Consider the following 19,065-nt stretch of genomic DNA (forward strand, 5'->3'; position numbering starts at 1 on the left):
ACAGAGGAGGGGATTCCCAGCCCCCTCGCTCAACCCAACTGATGTGTTGGGAGTCATTAGGTGACGAAACCCCCCAATTCCAACGCCTAATGCTAAGCAGGGAGGCAATGAGTACCAATGTTGTATGACTCGGCCGAGGTCTGAACCAGCAACCTCCCAGTCTCGGGGCGGGCGCTCTACCCCCAAGGCCACCGAGCTGGTTAACTCATAACTCGAATTCTCTCTCGTATGTTGGGCAAGATTTTTGCTCTATCGACATCTCGATTCTGGAATTTCTCGTATCTCGAGCGAAATTTCCTGATACGAAATGACTGAAAACCAATGAATCCGTTCCCGGTCCCCCAAAGGCACCCAAGTTACCCCAAAGAGCTATAGATTTTGTCTTCCAGGCCACTGGAAACACATTCAAATAGTAAGTGAAGATAAAAATACAATCCAAAGATAAACAATACGATGATGACTTAGTTTCTGATAACATGGATTTCTCCCGTATGTTTATAGCTCGAAAGACTCGTCGTATATCAAAAAAACTCATATGTTGAGGTATCGCCGGAGTGTGAAAGGTTGCCATCGTACCAAAAAGCTGACTGGGTCGGTCGGTTTGATCTTGGAACATTCCTGCAATGCTTCTGTGAGCGCCGGCATGACAAACTTCATCAGGTAGTTCCTCAGTGGAAGAGCTTTAGCTTCCAGGAGCTCGTGCTCCTGCCGCTGCACCTCCGCCAAGTTGGTTTGCTGCTCCCCCCCAAAAAACATGTCAGGAGGTAAAACTTTGTCCCTATTGTCTCTTTGTGTGTCTACAACTAAAATACTTTGACAGAAAAACTACAAAATGTCCACATAATTACCGTATTTTCTGAACACCAGGTTATAATGCGCACCCCCCAAAATAGTTTTTGTCCTATATTTTCCATACATAAGGCGCACCGGACTATAAGGCGCTACAGTGGGAACGTCAACAAAACAGTCAGATAGTTCAGTCAAACTTATTAACCCCTTAACATTCCGACGGCTCGCAAAGAAGCAAATAAGTGTCACAGAAACGTACGACAAGATGTCTGTACAATATCACCAATCCCTCAAATGCGTCATTCCACATATGATTAGGAAGAGTAAACTCTTGGGATTCAAGAAATGCCAACTAATTCTTAATTTCCATTTGTACGCTGGCAAATGTGTGGACAGCAAAGTAAGAATTTCATTTTGCAGTGAAACGTGGTTCTTTACTGTGCATGTGACAATAGACACTTTGAACACAAGAAAATCAGTATGAGACAAGATACTGGGGAAATATAAAGCCAGGGAAGCTCACCAAAGTCGTCTTGCAGCCATCACATTCAATAATAATACGCAACCATGGTCCTCTTACATCCGTAAATGTAGTAAATCCAACCGCGTAAAATATTTTCACACTCCAAAACACGCCGACAAAATAACAAATAAAAGAAAAATGAGCCGAGAAGCATCTGCATCGATAGACGTTGCTTGTTGCTGGCTGTCTGTTTACAAATACAGACTAAAAAAAAAGTTTTCTCCGTGCCGTAGAGCAACTTAACAGTGATTCACAACTTTTTCGGCCAATTGCAGGATTTGTTTTGCCGCGCTTTAGCCTATGCGAGCCCGTAAATTCTAAAAAGGACCCGCCTCCTTTACCCTCGAATAACTTTAGCCAGTAGTGACTGATGCAAATGATCATTGACACATTGGTTAGGAAATGAAACGCCGGTATATATATCCCAGCATACACCGTGGACTACTTTGCCTATGGGGGAAAATCTAGTCGGTGGCTGCTTGCCTTAGTTGCAAGACCTCGCGACTCAATATTGATCCATACATAAGGCGCACTGTATTATAAGGCGCATGGTCAGCTTGTGAAAAAAATAAAGGCTTTTAGGTTCACCTCATATTGCGGAAAAATACGGTACTACAAACATCTGTGACTGGCTGGCAACCAGTTCAGGGTGTCCCCTGCCCACTGCCCGAAGATAGCTCCAGCACCCCCGCGACCCTTCTGAGGATAAGCGGTGCAGATAATGGATGGATGGAAGCTGTCGTGTACCCAGACTTCATACTGCGCAGCCATTTCAGCAAGTAAAGCCTCGTTCCTGCGTTTCCTCTCCGCCGCTTCTTCCGCCTCTTTCTGCTTCCTCTCCATTTCTCGCCGGCGGTCCTCCTCCTCCTCCTGCTCCTCCGTACTGAGGCCGTAGTTCTTGGGGGGGCCTACCACTTCGATGATGTTGCTCACCATCAGTTTGAAATCGGGGTCGTCAGCTTTCACCTCTGCGGGGAAACAAACGGAATTAGATTCAAATGTATACGACAGCGAGCCGAGAAAATATACTCTTTTGAGTTATGAAGCAACATTGCAGATTGACTTTATTTTTCAGGCCCGTCAAAATAAAATAGTAAAAATAGAAATTTCTTTATATGTACGTTTGTTTGTTTTCTCAGAATTTACAGGTAACATGTCTGGCATATAACAATGACAAATATACTAAAAACCACGGACATTCTGGTCAGTCACATTGAAAAACAGGAGAGCGTCCCTTCTCAAGGTTTCTTCATTTTCCTCATGTTGAGGTTTTTGAGTTTTTCCTTGCCCTCATATAGGTTTTAGATGAGGGCATGGTGTAATAATAGTTTGTAGTTTGCAATAGTATGTGGTCTGTGTAGCCCTTTGAGACTCCTTGTAATTAAGTGCTATACATATAAACATGACTTGACTTGACTGAGGTTTTCCCTTGTCCTCATGTAGGTTTTAGATCAGGGGATGGTGTCATAATAGTCTGTGCAGCCCTTTGAGACTCCTTGTGATTAAGGGTGTCACAAATAAACTTGACTTGACTTGACGTTTGTCTTTTTCAAGTGTCTCCGATGAACTTCCTGTATTCTACAACTACAAATTGTGCTAAAACACTGTAATCAAAAATACAAACTTATCTAGATCTATACCTAGATACGCCGGGTATATTTCCTGCTCGTCGAAGTAGTCAAGGGCAGTTTCCGCCGCCCTGCTGAGTTGTCGGAATCTCGCTAGCCGAGGGACGAACTCGTCCTGGGTCAATCCTCGTTGTTTGGCCTCACTCTCAGGTAGATCTTGTACTTTCTTTGTCAGGTACTCATCAGATGCATCCAGGGCAAACACGTACTCTGAGAAGGGGACAAGAAGGGAGTCATTTCGATCGTAAGGGGATAAACCAAAGAGATCAAAACAGTAAATCAGTTTGGCTCTGGGGCCAGATCCAGATTTTCTCTTCTGAGTAAAGAATATCAACTCCAAATGTTTAGCTTTGTTTTCAGTATCATGCTTTATCATACATTACAAGAATGGACCACCTGGAGTGATTTTGTTGTACGACGGGGTCCCGTCTGGCGAGTCTTGGTTGTCTCCATCGTCAGCTGAACAACAAGGATGAAAATCAGAACACCGAATGTCGTCTTTTTCAAACAAGTAACTCCAAGAAACTCACCACTGAACATCTGACTTGCTTGTTCGAATGTTCTCGGGAAGCCGTAGAGAACGTATCCCTGGTTTCGACAAGGCTTGGAATTAAGCTTTTCCGTCAAAATGTCTAAAAGTAGATCATCCTCCAGTCGATCTAATTGTCAGAAAGATTATAATAATTTAATACTAAAAAACTTCAAATACACGGGTCTATTAAAGGTAAGGGCGGGCGCTACTTGGAATTGATAGATAGATACATTATTCATCCCCGTAGAGAAATTCACACTTCCAGTAGCAGGGTTGGGTAGGGTTACTTTAACTTGATTACTTTCAATTACAGTGGAACCTCGGTTATCGACCATTATGCGTTCCAGAACCCTGTTCGAAAACCGACTTGGTCGATCACCGAAAATCGTTTTTCCCATTAAAAGTAATGTAAAATCATTTTAATCCGTTCCAACACCCTGACTGTTTAACATGAACGTAAACATAAAGCTAACCCAGGCTAATTGTACATTCACGTGTAAAAATAAAAAAAGGATTATGAATAGGATTTCTTACCTTTGTGGTGGACGGTGCGGAGAGAAAAATCATCAAAAGTTTTTCAACCTCTTGCTTGCTTATAGCGCTAACTTCCTTAGCCGCATCACTCGATTTCACAGCCTCCTTATTCTTTACTATCGTACTGATAGATTTAGCCATGCTGTATTCACTAGCATGATCGGAAATTCGTACACCTCTTTCATATTTAGCTATTATGTCTTTCTTAAAGGCAATAGTTGGATGAACAACTTGTTTTTTTATTTCACCTGTCCTGCGTGCACCGACCTTCTTCGGAGGCATAATTAGGGGCTAAAACACCCGTACGCCGCTCAGCATCGCACCCTAACGTACCGGCGTTCGAACTCCGATTATTTGACCGAACAGGGAAGCAAGAATTTCTCGAAATTTTCGGTCGAACACCGATTTGTCCGAACTGAGAGGCGTTCGAAAACCGAGGTTCCTCTGTACTTTTGGATTACTCTAATACCAAATATGCTAATAAAAGACAAAATAAACTAAATATGAATAAAATTATGACTCACAACACGTGGTAACCTTTCTCTCCTGGCTTTGATCTCCGGCAAAACTAACATAAAATGCGACAGAAACAAAATGAAAATAAATCCAAACAGCTTGCCAACATCATTTTTGCCGTTCCATGTATTCCGTTACTCCCCAAGCCTGCACAAAATTTAGTAATTTTATTCATATTTAGTTTCTTTTTTCTTTTATTAGCATATTTGGTATTGGAGTAATCCAAAAGTAATTGAAAGTAATCAAGTTAAAGTAACCCTACCCAACCCTGTCCAGTAGTATCCTTTTGTTGTTTATTAACAGATTAACAGGATGGCCTCAGGGTGCTGTGTTGTAGTTAAGCAACAGCGGAATGGATGACATCACACCCTAGGCCAAAAGTTCGACGTCCCTGCAGCAAATCTTCGTGCCCAGGGTTACACCACCTCGTGTTCACGTATATAGCGAGTCCGCCTCCTCTCTGCTTCTGTCTGCCCTAACAGCGCTGAAGCCGGGTGGCTCCACGTTAGCGTCCGGGATGCTAGACGTGAGCCACGTTTTCGTAAAACACAGCAAACTGCACTCCCTGTACGCGTTGATGTTTTTCACCAGCACAGCCAGTTCGCCCTTCTTATTTGGGAGAGAGTTCACATTTCCCATGATTACGGACGGTACCGAAGGCTTATTTTGTCGCTAGCCGCTTAGCCTTCACCTTAGCTCCGGCTCTGCATCCACGATAGGGCTCCCTCATCACGCAGCACGAAATTCTTCAAGGCAAGGAGTTGATTCCTCGGATAAACGCATTTTTGTGCGTTAAAACCCATAACCATAGGATAGAAAGTAGTCCAAAATGTAGTTGTCAAACGGGACGAAAAACACCAAAGATAGAAGCAGACACTTAAAACAATAAATCACAAAAAGAGCGAAATAACATGGAGCTGCTGGAAAGGCTGCCACTCGCGGCGGCTCCTATGATGTCTACTATGTTGTATGAATGTTGTTATCGAGCCGATCCAAGTAAATACAGAGTAGTATCGATGGATAACGATATGTTTTACTCAAAAATGTCATGATCCTTGCGTAATGGACACCCTATTCCCTTTGAGTTAGTATATAATAATTATTAGAAAAAACTAAAAAAATAAAGGCACTAAAAATGTTTCATTTTATCAAATAACAAGATTTAACCATCCCACAATGGGAAAATTTCCTTTGTTACAGCAGTAAGACAATGAATAATAATTAACAGCTAGAACATGAACAGTATAAACAAGTATTTGAAATATAAAAAATAAAAAAATAATATTTACAATGGCAGGTCTGCAAAATAGTAATAGTAAAGTGGCCAGTAATTTGCAAATATGCAAAGTCATGGAGGGTGTACAGTCTATTGGGAGCACAGCTTATTTTACAGTCTGACAGCTCCAGGAAGCAAGGACTTATATACAGATACGGTGTCCTGCAGGGGATGGGAGATTTTCCTCGTCATGGATGACAGCTTAGCCATCATCCTCCTCTCCCCTACCACCTCCACTGAGTCGAGGGTGCATCCCAAGACAGAGGTGGCCTTACTGATCAGACTGTCCAGTCTTTTCCTGACAGCTGTCGAAATGCTGCTCCCCCAGCAGAAGATGGCTGATGCCACCACGGTTTCATAGAAGTTCTTCATGAGTGCCTCCTGCACTCCAAAAGACCTCAGCCTCCTAAGCAGATAGTCTGCTCTGCCCTTTTTTTTATACAGTTTATCATTCAGGTAAATGCCCAGGTACTTGAAGGAGGTACATGTTACCAAATATTGAAATTATATTTGTAATTTAACAGTGTAACGGTCACCATGGCGCCCAATCGGCCCCGCCCGTCTTGCGCCAGCTGCGGCGCGTTGACAGATTGGCTTCCCTTCTATTTAAGCTCAGTGCTCTCACTCACCCTTTGTCAATCCGTCAATGAACCTCTGCTCCGCAAGACATGGGTTTTGACTCGGTCCGGTTTACTGTTGGTATTTCCTGTCCGGTATTGTTCCCGATTATTTTGTCCTGTTTAATATTGGTTTCCAGTTTCGTTCCCATCTAGTGTGTCCTGTTTAATTTCGATATCCTGTTTTGATATCAATCCTGTCTGTCCCGTTCTGTCCGGTATCGACCCCATCTGTCCGATATCTGCTCGGGCAATTGGTATTGATCTCGTCGTCCTCTGGGTTCCTGTCATTCCACGCCAGCCTGCTTTAACGTGCAAGACTGCCCCATTTCCGGTAAAATAAAAGCTTGTGTGAGAAATGTCACACATCTGGGTCCTTGTCCTGTTCTGATTCTTGACAAACTGACAGTATCAAATAATTGTTTCAGAACAAAAATCAAAAGTGACAAACCCAAAAAAGTCAAAATAAAGAAAAAAAATATTTTCTAACAATGTCAAAAAAAAAACTAAAATATCTCTCATTGCACAAGATTTAAAAAAAAAAACATGAGTTCAAATGGTGTCAATTGGCTCTCCATCCAAGAAGCCCTTTTGGCTCTGTTACCTCAGGGACAACAGATGAATAGGTTTTTGTTCAGGAACAGTAACATGTTTATATTTATATGACTTGACTTGAAAAAAATTACACATATCTCTGAAAAAGAGCCAATTGAATTATGAAATCACTTGGCCCAGAATTGAATGTATCATTCGGTGTCTTTGACTGAACTGTGTCAGGGTCACTAGCCACCCTTGGTAAAGTGTTGCATTCAAAATATTGTTCATTTCTTATCAAATCAGTTAATAACTTGAAGATGGCTGCCCGGGCTCTTAAAAAAACACAATAAGAATCACCTGCATTATTTTCCATGCTTTGCTTTATCAGTTCCAATTGATCTTGAGCTTTTTCCTGTTCGTTGACCTCCGCATCAATTCTGGCAATAGTATCTTTCTGTGGAATACAAAAATAAAGGCTATCATAATATATATTTTTTTTTTTGCTTCATTTCATCTCTTCTCAATGACGCTTTCATTTTCTCTTCATAACTTGTAGATTTTCACTCCCTTTTGCAAATATGAGGCAATCACTGACCAGCTTTTCCATCTTTTCCTCGATAACATCTCTTATGTTGATGTGATGTATTCGATAACGCTCGCAGAGCTTCTCTGCCAGTTTCCGTTTACCAACTGCTGGCGGTCCAGTGAGGCAGATTCTGATTGGCTGTTAAAGAACAGGATAAATAATGTCCAAGTAGCGTTTTTTTAAAAGCAACCCATCTATTCACCATCCGACGCCTTTTGGAAAAACTTACAAGTAGTTTTCTTGTGTGTCTGTATTCTTCCACGAGGGCTTCCATATTCTCCATCATGCCACTTTCTGCTAGCCAATTGAAGGTGAAGGAGTCTTTCACAACAATAGCATCCAGGCGAAGGTCCACGCTGAGGTATTCGAGTTCCTCTTGCTGAACTCAAAGAAGCCACCGATTACAAAAACAAAATAGTCAAGTCATGTTTATTTGTGATGCCCTTAATCACAAGGAGTCTCAAAGAGCTGTATAGAACACAGACTATTGCAAACTACAGACTATTATGACACCATCCCCTGATCTAAAACCTACATGAAGGCATGGGAAAACTCAAAAACCTCAAACAAGTCGTTTTTTTGTCTAGCCATTAATCACAAAAAGTCTCAAAGAGCTGTTCAGATCAAAGACTATTGCAAATTACAGACTATTACACCATCCCTTGATCTAAAACCTACATGAGGGCAAGGAAAAACTCAAAAACCTCAGTCAAGTCATAGTAAAGTTGGGTGTCACCCTGAGAGCAGTGGAAAGAAATGTGATATTTGCGGAATATATTGCCCAGGGGGGAGAGGTAAGTTATGAAGAGGAGGGGGCCAAGGACAGAGCTCTGGGACAAACTTGTGGTAACTGGAAAGGGGTCAGGGGGAAAGCGATTTGAGTTGTATGAAGTGGGTGTGGTCTGTGAGGAACGAATGTAACCCCTTAACGTAACTGTAAAATTCACAGTTCAGAGACAAGGAAGAGGAGGCGGGGTTCCGGCAGGATAGCGAGGAGGAAAACACAGCCATTATACAATCAGCCCAAATTCAATAGATTTTAGCAAAATTCCATGAAGACTCGGAATTTGTGGAATCGCCCGGAAAAAGTCTTGACAAGTCGGGCTGTTGCCTAGTCTGTCTCGCACATTTTCAACAGATTGTCAAAACACGCCAACAGCAGACATCACTGGATCAGTATATCAAAAAAACGCGAGGCAAAAAGGTAAATGAATAAATTGACTATTTCCTTTATCTTCGTTTTTTTACATTATGTGCCCCTTGTTTTATGTTTATTGTGTGGTAATCTAATTTTAGCATGTGTTTGTTTCATGTTCTGATGCTCTGTTATGAATTATCAAAAAAATAACATGCTTTACTTTTGCGAGGCTTGGAACGGATTAGTGCATTTACATACAAAATGTGTCTCTCCTTGCAACGTTTTCAGGCTACGGAGCTTCTCCCAGAACGAATTGAATTCGTAAGTAGAGGTACCACTGTATGTATGTAAAGAAGTTTAATACAACTTATTTTTTACTTGCACCACAAAAACAACTCCTAACTTCAGAGAGCTGGAGTTTACCTTATAGGCCTTCAGAGTAATTGCTTCTTTTTCTGGTACTTGACATACTTGTCCCGTCCCAAGCACTTGACTTACGGCCTAAAATGTACGCAAAAGCAGAAGACAAATACCACATAGTAGTAGTGTAGGACGACAAAATAATCAAATTGAAAAATGGCCAAGTTCTCACTCAACATTAGCAGTTCAAAATATGTCTACCTTTACTATTTCCCCCAGTTTGTTCTTGGAGTCATCAATTGCCAGAATATACTTGGATTTGGGTTTGACGTCGATCAAACTTTGTATCACTCTGTCAAAGGAAACTAAGCCAGTGAAGAAAACAAAAACAACATCCAGAGAAATACCTGTTCTACAAATTACTTAGCAAGGTCAAGCACGTGGATGGTGGGGATGAAATTTGTGCCTTCTCCGAATAGGGGAACTTTAGCGCACTCGGACAGCCAAGACACCTGGAAGGAAATATAACAAGAAAATGACCATGAAGGAGATTACCCAGAGATTGCGACGAAGGTATTGTGTACCTTAAAGAAGTAGTGGAAGAGGTTTTCTCCCTTTCCATATTGTATTCCTGCCGCCAAGACGTAACCTTTCAGTCTATTTTTCTTCTGAAATGTGTAAGACGGAAGAGAATCAGTTGTATGAAGTGCTCCTTGGAGCAATAGTCCTATCTGCTAGGGGTGGGTGACACTGAGAACTTTGGTATCTGAGTAAATGTAACGAGTGTAATAATAACTTTTGTTTTGTTGAAATTCCTGCAGAAATATGTTTGTAGTGTATAAGTGTCCTGCAATGACAAGTCCATTGCCACCTGCTGGTATGGGGTAAGGTTTAGTTTAGCCTCTGGTTTTATGACCGGAAGGCGGATATTGTTAGCAGTCTCCAACGCGCTGCTAACGGTAAGCCACAACTTTTTGGTGCTCCGCAAAAAGTTAATTGACAACATTAAAACCACAACTGACAAATCTTGCAACATACACAGTAATGTAAGCGATGTTGTCAAGCTGTTTGGATTTATTTCCATTTATTCTGTCGCCATTTATGTTAGTTGCCATACGTTGCACTGTACTGAAAGGCTAATTTCCTTCATAGATGTTAAAAACCAGCGGAGGTGCTAACCACATGGTGTCTGCATGTTGTGTCGCTCATTGCAGGTATATTGTTGCCGTTTTTTATACTCGTTATTGTAATTTTGTTTTCACAAATATATAAAAAGGATGATGTTGGTTAAAATTCAGATTGAAAAATATGTCGAGTTGAATTCATTGTAAAAGTTAAAACCACTATACGATCACTTGTTAAAATGGATGTAAAAATAATTGTCATGGTCGATTTTCTGAACTTGTATTGTATCTCAACTGTAAAGAAAACGATTTGATATGCTGCTAACAATGTTGAAAACCAGCAGAGGTGCTAAGCACATGGTGTCTGTATGTTGTGTCGCCCATTGCAGTCTCTGGCGTGCTGCTAACGTAACTGAAATAAAAGCCTCATCATCCAGTCCAGCCTGAATGTGGATCCTGGGTGGGACGGCTACACCGCAGTTACATAAATACATGGCAGTGTGGATCGATACCGATCCGTTACCGATACTTTTTGCTTGGAAATGGCACGACCATTAATAATTGAGCCCCTTCGCCCTTGAGCTGGGTTATACTTACGATCAACACAGCACAAAGACTTCAGGCCCTAAAGATATTCTCTCTTCTTTATGAAATGACTACAATGCAAACTTGAATAGCATAAAAATAAATTGAAATATTTCTATGACTACTGTTTCAGAACAAAAGTCAAGAGAGATGACCCCCCACAAAAATACAGGAAATACCAATACTGTATAAAAAAAAAGTCAACAAGACAACTAAAATTACACAATATTTTGAAAATAAAGTCAGTAATGCAAATAGTGTCAATTGTCTCTCATTGGCTCTGTTGCCATAGTGACAATGGATTTACATGTTACTTTTAGAATACCCTAAAATGCTGCTGCATTTATAGTCATGATTATAGTCATGATTATCAAGTTTTCTAGTTATATCCGTTTGACTATTGAAATTGTTACAAAACGTATGCGTTTATAGTCAATACACGTCATTTTTATCTTGGTATTTGTCTGACGCATTTACTTATGGTTGGTGCCTTGACCTTTGCCAGATCACTCAAATTTAATTCTTATCGATCCACGTTTGAAAATAGTTCCATTTGGAAAATTTCCACAATACACAGAGGCACATCTTTCAAACCACACCCAGGCCTTATTAAACACTGGCCCGTTAGTTTTCCAATGCTTTTTGGTTAGACATGCTCTCCTGAACTAGCCCAGGATATATTTTGTCTTTTTTGTGTTATTTGTTTTTATGTAGAAGTTTGTTTTATTGTCATAAAAAAGCTATATTTAGCCTGTTTCCTTGCAACAGACTTAAGGCTAAATTCAGCCAAAATAATAAACATATCCCGGCTTAATCCCTTATCGGCGACTTTAATCAGGCATGCTTAAGGACTGTACTTCCCCAATTCATTAAATATGTGGACTGAGCAACCACGGGAAAAAACACTGGACCGTAATATCAAACATCTAGTTGGATCCGGCCATCTCTGTCTGTCCCTCACCCCCTCATACACCCCCCTCCGGAGGAAAACAAAGCTTGCAACAAGGACAATACAAACATCTTCTTTGTTCCTTTATCTTCTTTGTTTTCTTTTATCCTCACTGTAAAATGTGAAACTGGAGTGCCACGTCCAATTTTGTTGTCACAATATGTTCAAACCATTTTGTAACAATGACAATAAAGGTATATTCTATTCTATTCTATCTTGGTTTCGTGCAACAGCCTCCAGGATTTCTTAACCCGGTCATGGAACATTATCATGTATTTTTTTTACAAAAGTTCCTACTTACACCTGTCCCCAATTTGAGTACTTGTTTCTCCAAGTTGTTGTGGTGTTTGAAGCTGGGATGCGGTCGTCTTTTTCGAAACTCTTCCTCTGTTATAAATCGTTCTCCTTCCTCCTGCAGGCAAAAAATGGCGTTAGCGATATCATCCATACCCCGGCGAATTTCAAGCATGCTCACCGTTTCCTGTTTCTTGGTCATTGCCCAGGTCAAAACCGTGGAGACTAAAATGAACATTTTTTTCGAGCGGAAGTTCTCCATTTCGCCGTGAAGGGCTACAATTGAGAGGAATTAGGGATGCCAGTACACGCAATTCTCGTGATTTCTTCTAGCTAGCTTCTTAACCTGTGATGGCCCAGGTGGCTTCTTCGATGTCGTCTTGGGTTGCGTTTTCTGAGATGTTGTATATCACCACGTCGCAGTCCAGCAAGCGCGGGAGGAGATCCTCCCTGCTTAGTGACTGGAAAACCAGATGAAATATACAATGAATCAAATCAAATTTATTTGTAAAGCCTTTTCAGGCAAAAAAATGGCCACTCAAAGTGCAGCATAAAAACATTTAGCATACAACAAGACCGTAAAATCCCTACTATCCCCACTGACAACCCAAAAAACCTCATACACATGCACACACTATGGTTAAAATACAACTGAGTAAGTAGTGATAGAGATAAAATAGAATAATGGCGAGGCACAGACTAACCACGTGAGGAAAGGGCCATGAAGGAGGCTTATCCACATTGATAGGGACACCAGCCAATGGCCTCGGGATTTTCTGCCATTGAACCCCACCCTACCAGTGTGGTACCTCCAAATGAGGAAACAGTGAAATATAAAAATAGGGGCAAAAATTGCAGAACAAACCATAAAAGTATGAAAAAAAGTAATCTACAGTAAACAATTAGAAGTTAAACAGATCAGAAATAAAAATGATCAATTAAAAGCCAATGACACCATCCCCTGATCTAAAATCAACAAGCGGGCAAGGAAAAAATCAAAAACCTCAGCATGAGGAAAATAAGAAACTTGTTCTGTGGTATTTTTGTATAATTTCCATTGTAGAATTTGTATGGTAGATCTCAACCTCGCCCACATCAATCTGGAAGATATCTCTTTCCACTCCACCAGTTTTTCCTTTGCTTTCTCACTCACAAGCACAGCCACTCCTTCTCTAGCATGTCCACCCATAACTCCAGACCTTCTACCATACATACCCCCAAGCTGTAATTCACCCTTTCCTTTCATCTTTGTTTCACTCAAGGCTAACACATCAACCTTCCTTTTAGTCATCATCCTTCCGATCTCCTCTTTCTTCCACTCTGTCGCTTTACTTCCACATCCTCTCACATTTAATGACCCTATAACTAGGGTTTGCGAGACCTTTCGGTCTCCTGCCCCCCTTTCTTTGCCTTGCTGTCTCTTAGGGAGTACAGATAGAGAGGAGAGGATCCCCAGTCCCCTCGCTCCCTCCACTTTAGTCGCCTCTTACGACACACAGCGGACCATGGTGGGAGAATTCTCTTACCTCTCACAAGAAGAGGACCCCTCACCACAGGGACAACTTATTTAGTAATTTTGTAATATTACTATAGTTGTATTTTTGTAGTATTTATGTTGTTATATTTTTGTTGTAATACGTTTGTGTTATAGTATTACTGTTGTGGTATTTTTGTAGCATATTTGCAGTATTTCCACACTAGTATTTATGTTGCATTACATTAGTATTTATATATTACTATAGTTGTGTTTTTGTAGTATTTCTCTTGTAATATTTCTGGAATAGCATTTTTTCATTTTTTTTTTATAGTAGTATTTCCATAGAATTATTTTTGTCGAATGTATTTAGTAGTTTTGTAATTTTTAATGTAGTTGTATTTTTGGAGCACTTCTGTTGTTATATTTCTGTAATAGTATGTTTATGTGATAGCATTACTGTTGTGCTGTGCTTGCTTACTGTATACAGCTCATACAAAACGCTGGCTTTCTCGTTTCCTTTGGGGGACGTAGAAGAAACTGTACCGACCACCTGGAAAGCAGGTTCGTTTAACTGCGGTTCGCCGTCGTCTTCGTCTTCTACCTTCTCCCCGCAACTCACTAAATACTGGAAAGAGGACGAAAAATTAGAACAAATTGACCTAAAACAATGGCCGCCATTTCTACGCGTTTCACCTCGGCAATATGTTTGGAGGAATATTTGTCCACGTCGTTGACGAAAATCCGTCGAGGACGTTTTCTATCCCCCATTTTTTGTTATCGTTTAAAACAGTTTTGCTAATTTTGTTAATATTTACAGCAACAACAAATAAGACTAAATAAACCGTTGGTGATTTGGTCACTATGGTGACCAGGCGTCAAAGAGTTGTGACGTCATCATTTAGCGACGCGACAAGAACCGCGTTTCCCTGGCAACTGGTTACGCCAATGGAGGACGAAAACTGCCATAATTCAACATTTAGACACATTTAAGATCACTCACCTCCATTTTACGTATTATTAATTGTGTGTCTTTTTTCTTGTAATCACTTTTTTCATAATTACCAGCAAAATACAGAAAAAAAATAATTAAAAAAAAGCTACCGAAATACAGTTACAGAAATACAAAAAATACTACAGAAATACTACAAAGGAAATACTACATAATATTACAGAAATACTAAAAAATACTAGTGAAGAAATACAACATCAAGTATTACTACAGAAATACAGAAAAATACAACCACATTATTAGTATAATACAGAAATATTACTCCAGAAATACTATGAAAATAGTACTACAGAAACACTAAACAATTATATGACAGCAATACTATAATAAAGAAATACTTCAAAATACTGCTACAGAAATATTGAAAAATACTACAAAAGTACTAAAAGAGAAATACAACATCAAATATTACTAAAGAAATACAAGTCAAGTCATGTCATTTTTTTTTTGTATAGCCCTTAATCACAAAGAGTCTCAAAGGGCTTCACAGGTTATTACACAGACTATTTTTTTCAGACTATTATTACACCATCCCCTGGTCTGGAACCAACATGTGGGCAAGGAAAAACTCAAAAAAACCTCAACATGAGGAAAATGAAGAAACCTTGAGAAGGGACCGCACATGTGGTATCCCCCTTCCTGGATTACCAGACAGCAAAGGATGTTGCAATCACAAATAATATACAGATATTGTCCACGAAAAGTATAGGTTATTCATATGCTATAGAGTAGAAGTGAGTCTTAAGCTTGGATTTAAACATTTCCAATGAGGTTGCAGATCGGATTTCAGGAGGAAGAGCATTCCACAGCACCGGTGCCCGGATGGAGAAGGCTCTCAAACCAGCGGAACACTTCTTGGCTCTTGGGATCAGCAGAAGACCGGCGCTCTCAGAACGTAGGCTTCGGACAGGGACATAGGGGCAAATCAGATCTGAAAGATAAGAGGGAGCAAGTCCATGTATGATTTTGTATAATACTAAGAGAACCTTGAAATCACATCTTAGGCTAACAGGGAGCCAATGCAGGTTAGCCAAAATCGGCGTGATGTGATCGGACTTTGTTGTCCTAATTAAAAGCCTTGCTGCAAATAATATCACCTAATGGAAGCATGTAAATGCTGAAAAGAAGGGGGCCAAGCACTGAACCCTGCGGAACACCACAGGTAACACTAAAGAGCTCAGATGTCATTTCGCCATATTTAACACAGTGCGTCCTATCTGAGAGGTAGGATCTGAACCATGAGACTGTTCCTGAGAGACCAATCCATTTTTCCAACCGTTCTAGTAAGATATTATGGTCCACAGTGTCAAAGGCAGCACTAAGGTCCAGTAGCAGCAAGAGTGATGAAGCACCGGAGTCCATTGCCACTAGAAGATCATTGGTTACCTTAATCAGGGCTGTCTCAGTAGAGTGGTTAGCCCTGAATCCTGATTGCATTGATTAAAAAAGATTACAATACAGAAATACAGAAAAATACAACTACATTTACGATATAATACAGAATCAATACTCTGGAAATACTATGAAAATACTACGACAGAAATACTTCAAAAATTCTACTACAGCATTACTAGTGCCCGCTTTGAGACTGGGAGGTCGCTGGTTCGCCCCTCGGCCGAGTCATACCTAATTGGTAAAATGGCGGCGCCCTCTGTTGGCTGCGGCTGCATCGGCTCGCTACAACGGGTCAGGTGTATCGACATTTCGTTCTGTGTACATTGTTACAAAGAATGACAATACAAAGGAAATTATTATTATTATTATTATTACTATGAAACAGAAATACTACAAAAATACTACAGAAATACTACATATTACTACAGAAATAAAAAAATGCAACCACAATAATAGTATTATACAGGAATAATAATCCAGAAATGATATGAAAATACTCCTTCAGAAATACTACAAACATTCTACAACAGCAATACTATGAAACAGAAGTACTACAAAAATACTGCTACAGAAATACTAAAAATTGCTGCAGAAGTACTACAAAAGGACAAGCAAAGAAATACCACAAAATATTATATACTGAAATACAGAAAAATACAACCACATTTAGAGTATAATACAGAAACAATACGCTAGAAATACTATTAATATATTACGACAGAAATACTACAAAAGGCCCCTTTACATAAAATATTACTACAGGAAAACTAAAACAATACAACTACATTCATAGTATCTAACAGAAATAATACTGCAGAAGTTCTATGAAAATACTACTACAGAAATACTAGAAACATTCTACTACAGCAATACTATAATACAGAAATACTACAAAATACTGCTACAGAAATACTAAAAAAGTACTAGTAAAGAAATACTACATCTAATATTATTACAGAAATACAGAAAAAAATACAACCACATTAATAGTATAATACAGAAATAATACTCTGGAAATACTATGAATATACTCAGTATTACTGCTATAGAAATAATACAAAAAAACAGAAATACTACATCAACTACTACTATATAATTACAGAAAAAAATACAACAACATTTATAGTATAATACAGAAATAAGACTCCAGAAATACTATGAAAATACTACTACAGGAATACTACAAAAATTATACTACAGCAATAATATTGTACAGAAATATTACAAAATTACTGCTACAATAATACTGAAAAATACTCCAGAAGTACTATGAAAATACTACAGAAACACTACAACAATTCTACTATAGTAATACTGAAAAATACTACATAGTCAAAGAAATACAACAACAAATAACAATACATAAATACAAACAACAACAACAACAAAAACTAAATTAATAGTATAATACAGAAATAATACTCCAGAAACTCTATAAAAATACTACTACAGAAAAACTACGATAATTTTACTACAGCAATACTATGATACAGAAATACTAAAAAAAATACTGCTACTGTAATACAATTATATATAAATACTACAAAATTGCGTTATTAAACCACAATCTTTACTATGAACAAACATTTTATAAAAAGTATTATTTTTGTCGTATTTGTCGTAATAAAACATGGAGAACAGTCCCTCAGATTATTGGAGTAACAGCGACTCCTAACGGACAGAGTACCAAGATGCCCAACGGCCGTCCGGGAACCCGATAGTGCAGGGCTCTCAAACTCAATCGAGTTTTTAAAAGGACATTGTTTGATATTTGTCCACTAGGTGTCGCTGTCATGTCTAATGTGAGCAGAACAACTACAACTACGGAGTAAAAAGCACCCCTTTTATTTCAGCCTTTCTCAAAGACAGACAACAAGAAGGGAAGACATTTTTTTTAAAATAAGGATTAAAAAAAAAAGGAAGGAAGAAATGAAAAAAAGAGACAACAAAAGAAAAGTAGGGAAAACAAAGCAAAAAAAGAAAAATAAGAAAAAAGGAATTGATGAAAAAAAGATCAAAACGGGGTGGAAAGCAATCTCTCCACTTTATTTTCCTTTTTTGTCCTTTTCTTTTTTTCTTTTTTGTCCTTTTTCTTTTCTATTTTCTTTTCTTTTTTGTCAATTTTTGTCTTTTTTGTCCTTTTTCTTTTTTGTCCTTTTGTCTTTCCTTTTTTACATTTTTATTTTTTGTCCCTTTTTATTTTCTTTCATTTTTCTAGTAAGTAATTAAAGACAAAAAATACATTTATCTCTCTTTTTATCTTTTCATTTTTTTGTGTTTGTCTCTTTTTTCTTTTTTCTCTTTCCTTGTTTTGTTTTTTTGTCCTTTTTTCTTTTATTTTTTATTTTTGTCCTTTTTTTCTTTTATTTTCTTTCATTTATATTGTAATTAATTAAAGAGAGGAAGGACAAAAACAAAAATACAATTTTCTCTCTTTTCTTTTCATTTTTTTGTGTTTGTCTCTTTTTTCTTTTTTTCCCCATTTTTGTTTTTGTTTTTTTCTTTTTTCTTTTTGCTTGTTTCGTTTTTTGTCCCTTTTTGTCCTTTTTTCTTTGTTGTCCCTTTTTCCTTTCTTTCATTTTTCTAGTAAGTAAAGAGAGGAAAGAAAAAAACAAAAATACATTTTCTCTCTTCTTTTCTTTTCTTTTTATTGTTTTGTCTTTCTCTTTTTTCTTTTTTTCCCCATTTTTGTTTTCTTTTTTTCTTGTTTCTCTTTCCTTGTTTTGTTTTTTTATCCCTTTCATTTTTTTTCCTTTTTCTCTTCTTTTTTTTCTTCTTTTCTTCTCTTTCATTTTTCTAGTGAGTAATTAAAGAAAGGAAGGACAAAAAATACAAATTTCTCTCTTCTTTTTTTCATTTTTTGTGTTTGTCTCCTTTTTTCCTTTTTCTCTTTTCTTGGTTTATATTTTGTCCTTTTTTAAATTCCCTTTTCCCTCTTTTTTACTTTTCCTTTTGTTATTATTCTCCTTTTCAAAAGTAATAAGCGTTTTGGTCACTTTGAGTCTCCGTATTTTGTCTTCTTCCGTTCTGCTTTTAGCACTTGTTTTCGGTGGCGCGACATAATAGAGCGACATCTAGTGGGTAAATAATACACACTGTCCCTTTAACTTTCATATCATAGCTGGGGCCTCAATCTATCAGCCTGGGGTTTCATTTGTCGTATCTGATTTTCCACTAAAATACACTGATAATTAAT

The 19,065-nt window shown here is 38.6% G+C and overlaps 1 protein-coding gene across 3 annotated transcripts in view; it reads right to left on the bottom strand.

Annotated features, from left to right (window-relative positions):
• The window catches only part of LOC148346502 (adenylate kinase 7-like), a 50,519-nt gene extending 36,162 nt beyond the window's left edge, over positions 1-14,357 (bottom strand). For 2 of the 3 annotated variants that reach the window (XM_088324530.1, XM_088324531.1), the window contains exons 1-16: positions 14,159-14,357; positions 13,944-14,090; positions 12,335-12,449; positions 11,996-12,264; positions 9,621-9,704; positions 9,460-9,548; positions 9,298-9,388; positions 9,100-9,177; positions 7,768-7,917; positions 7,548-7,676; positions 7,310-7,406; positions 3,471-3,599; positions 3,337-3,399; positions 2,953-3,150; positions 2,060-2,280; positions 577-735 (exon numbers count right to left, since the gene is read on the bottom strand). In XM_088324530.1, the coding sequence (XP_088180656.1) occupies positions 577-735; positions 2,060-2,280; positions 2,953-3,150; positions 3,337-3,399; positions 3,471-3,599; positions 7,310-7,406; positions 7,548-7,676; positions 7,768-7,917; positions 9,100-9,177; positions 9,298-9,388; positions 9,460-9,548; positions 9,621-9,704; positions 11,996-12,264; positions 12,335-12,449; positions 13,944-14,090; positions 14,159-14,233 (2,094 nt within the window). In that variant the 5' untranslated portion in view covers positions 14,234-14,357. The remainder of the gene's footprint in view (positions 1-576; positions 736-2,059; positions 2,281-2,952; positions 3,151-3,336; positions 3,400-3,470; positions 3,600-7,309; positions 7,407-7,547; positions 7,677-7,767; positions 7,918-9,099; positions 9,178-9,297; positions 9,389-9,459; positions 9,549-9,620; positions 9,705-11,995; positions 12,265-12,334; positions 12,450-13,943; positions 14,091-14,158) is intronic. The other variant, XM_088324532.1, reaches the window with a different exon arrangement.
• Between the last annotated feature and the right edge of the window lie 4,708 nt (positions 14,358-19,065).

Source organism: Urocampus carinirostris, chromosome 20 (genome assembly GCF_059441175.1).
Source record: "Urocampus carinirostris isolate Australia breed hairy pipefish chromosome 20, RoL_Ucar_1.0, whole genome shotgun sequence".
NCBI lineage: Eukaryota > Metazoa > Chordata > Actinopteri > Syngnathiformes > Syngnathidae > Urocampus > Urocampus carinirostris.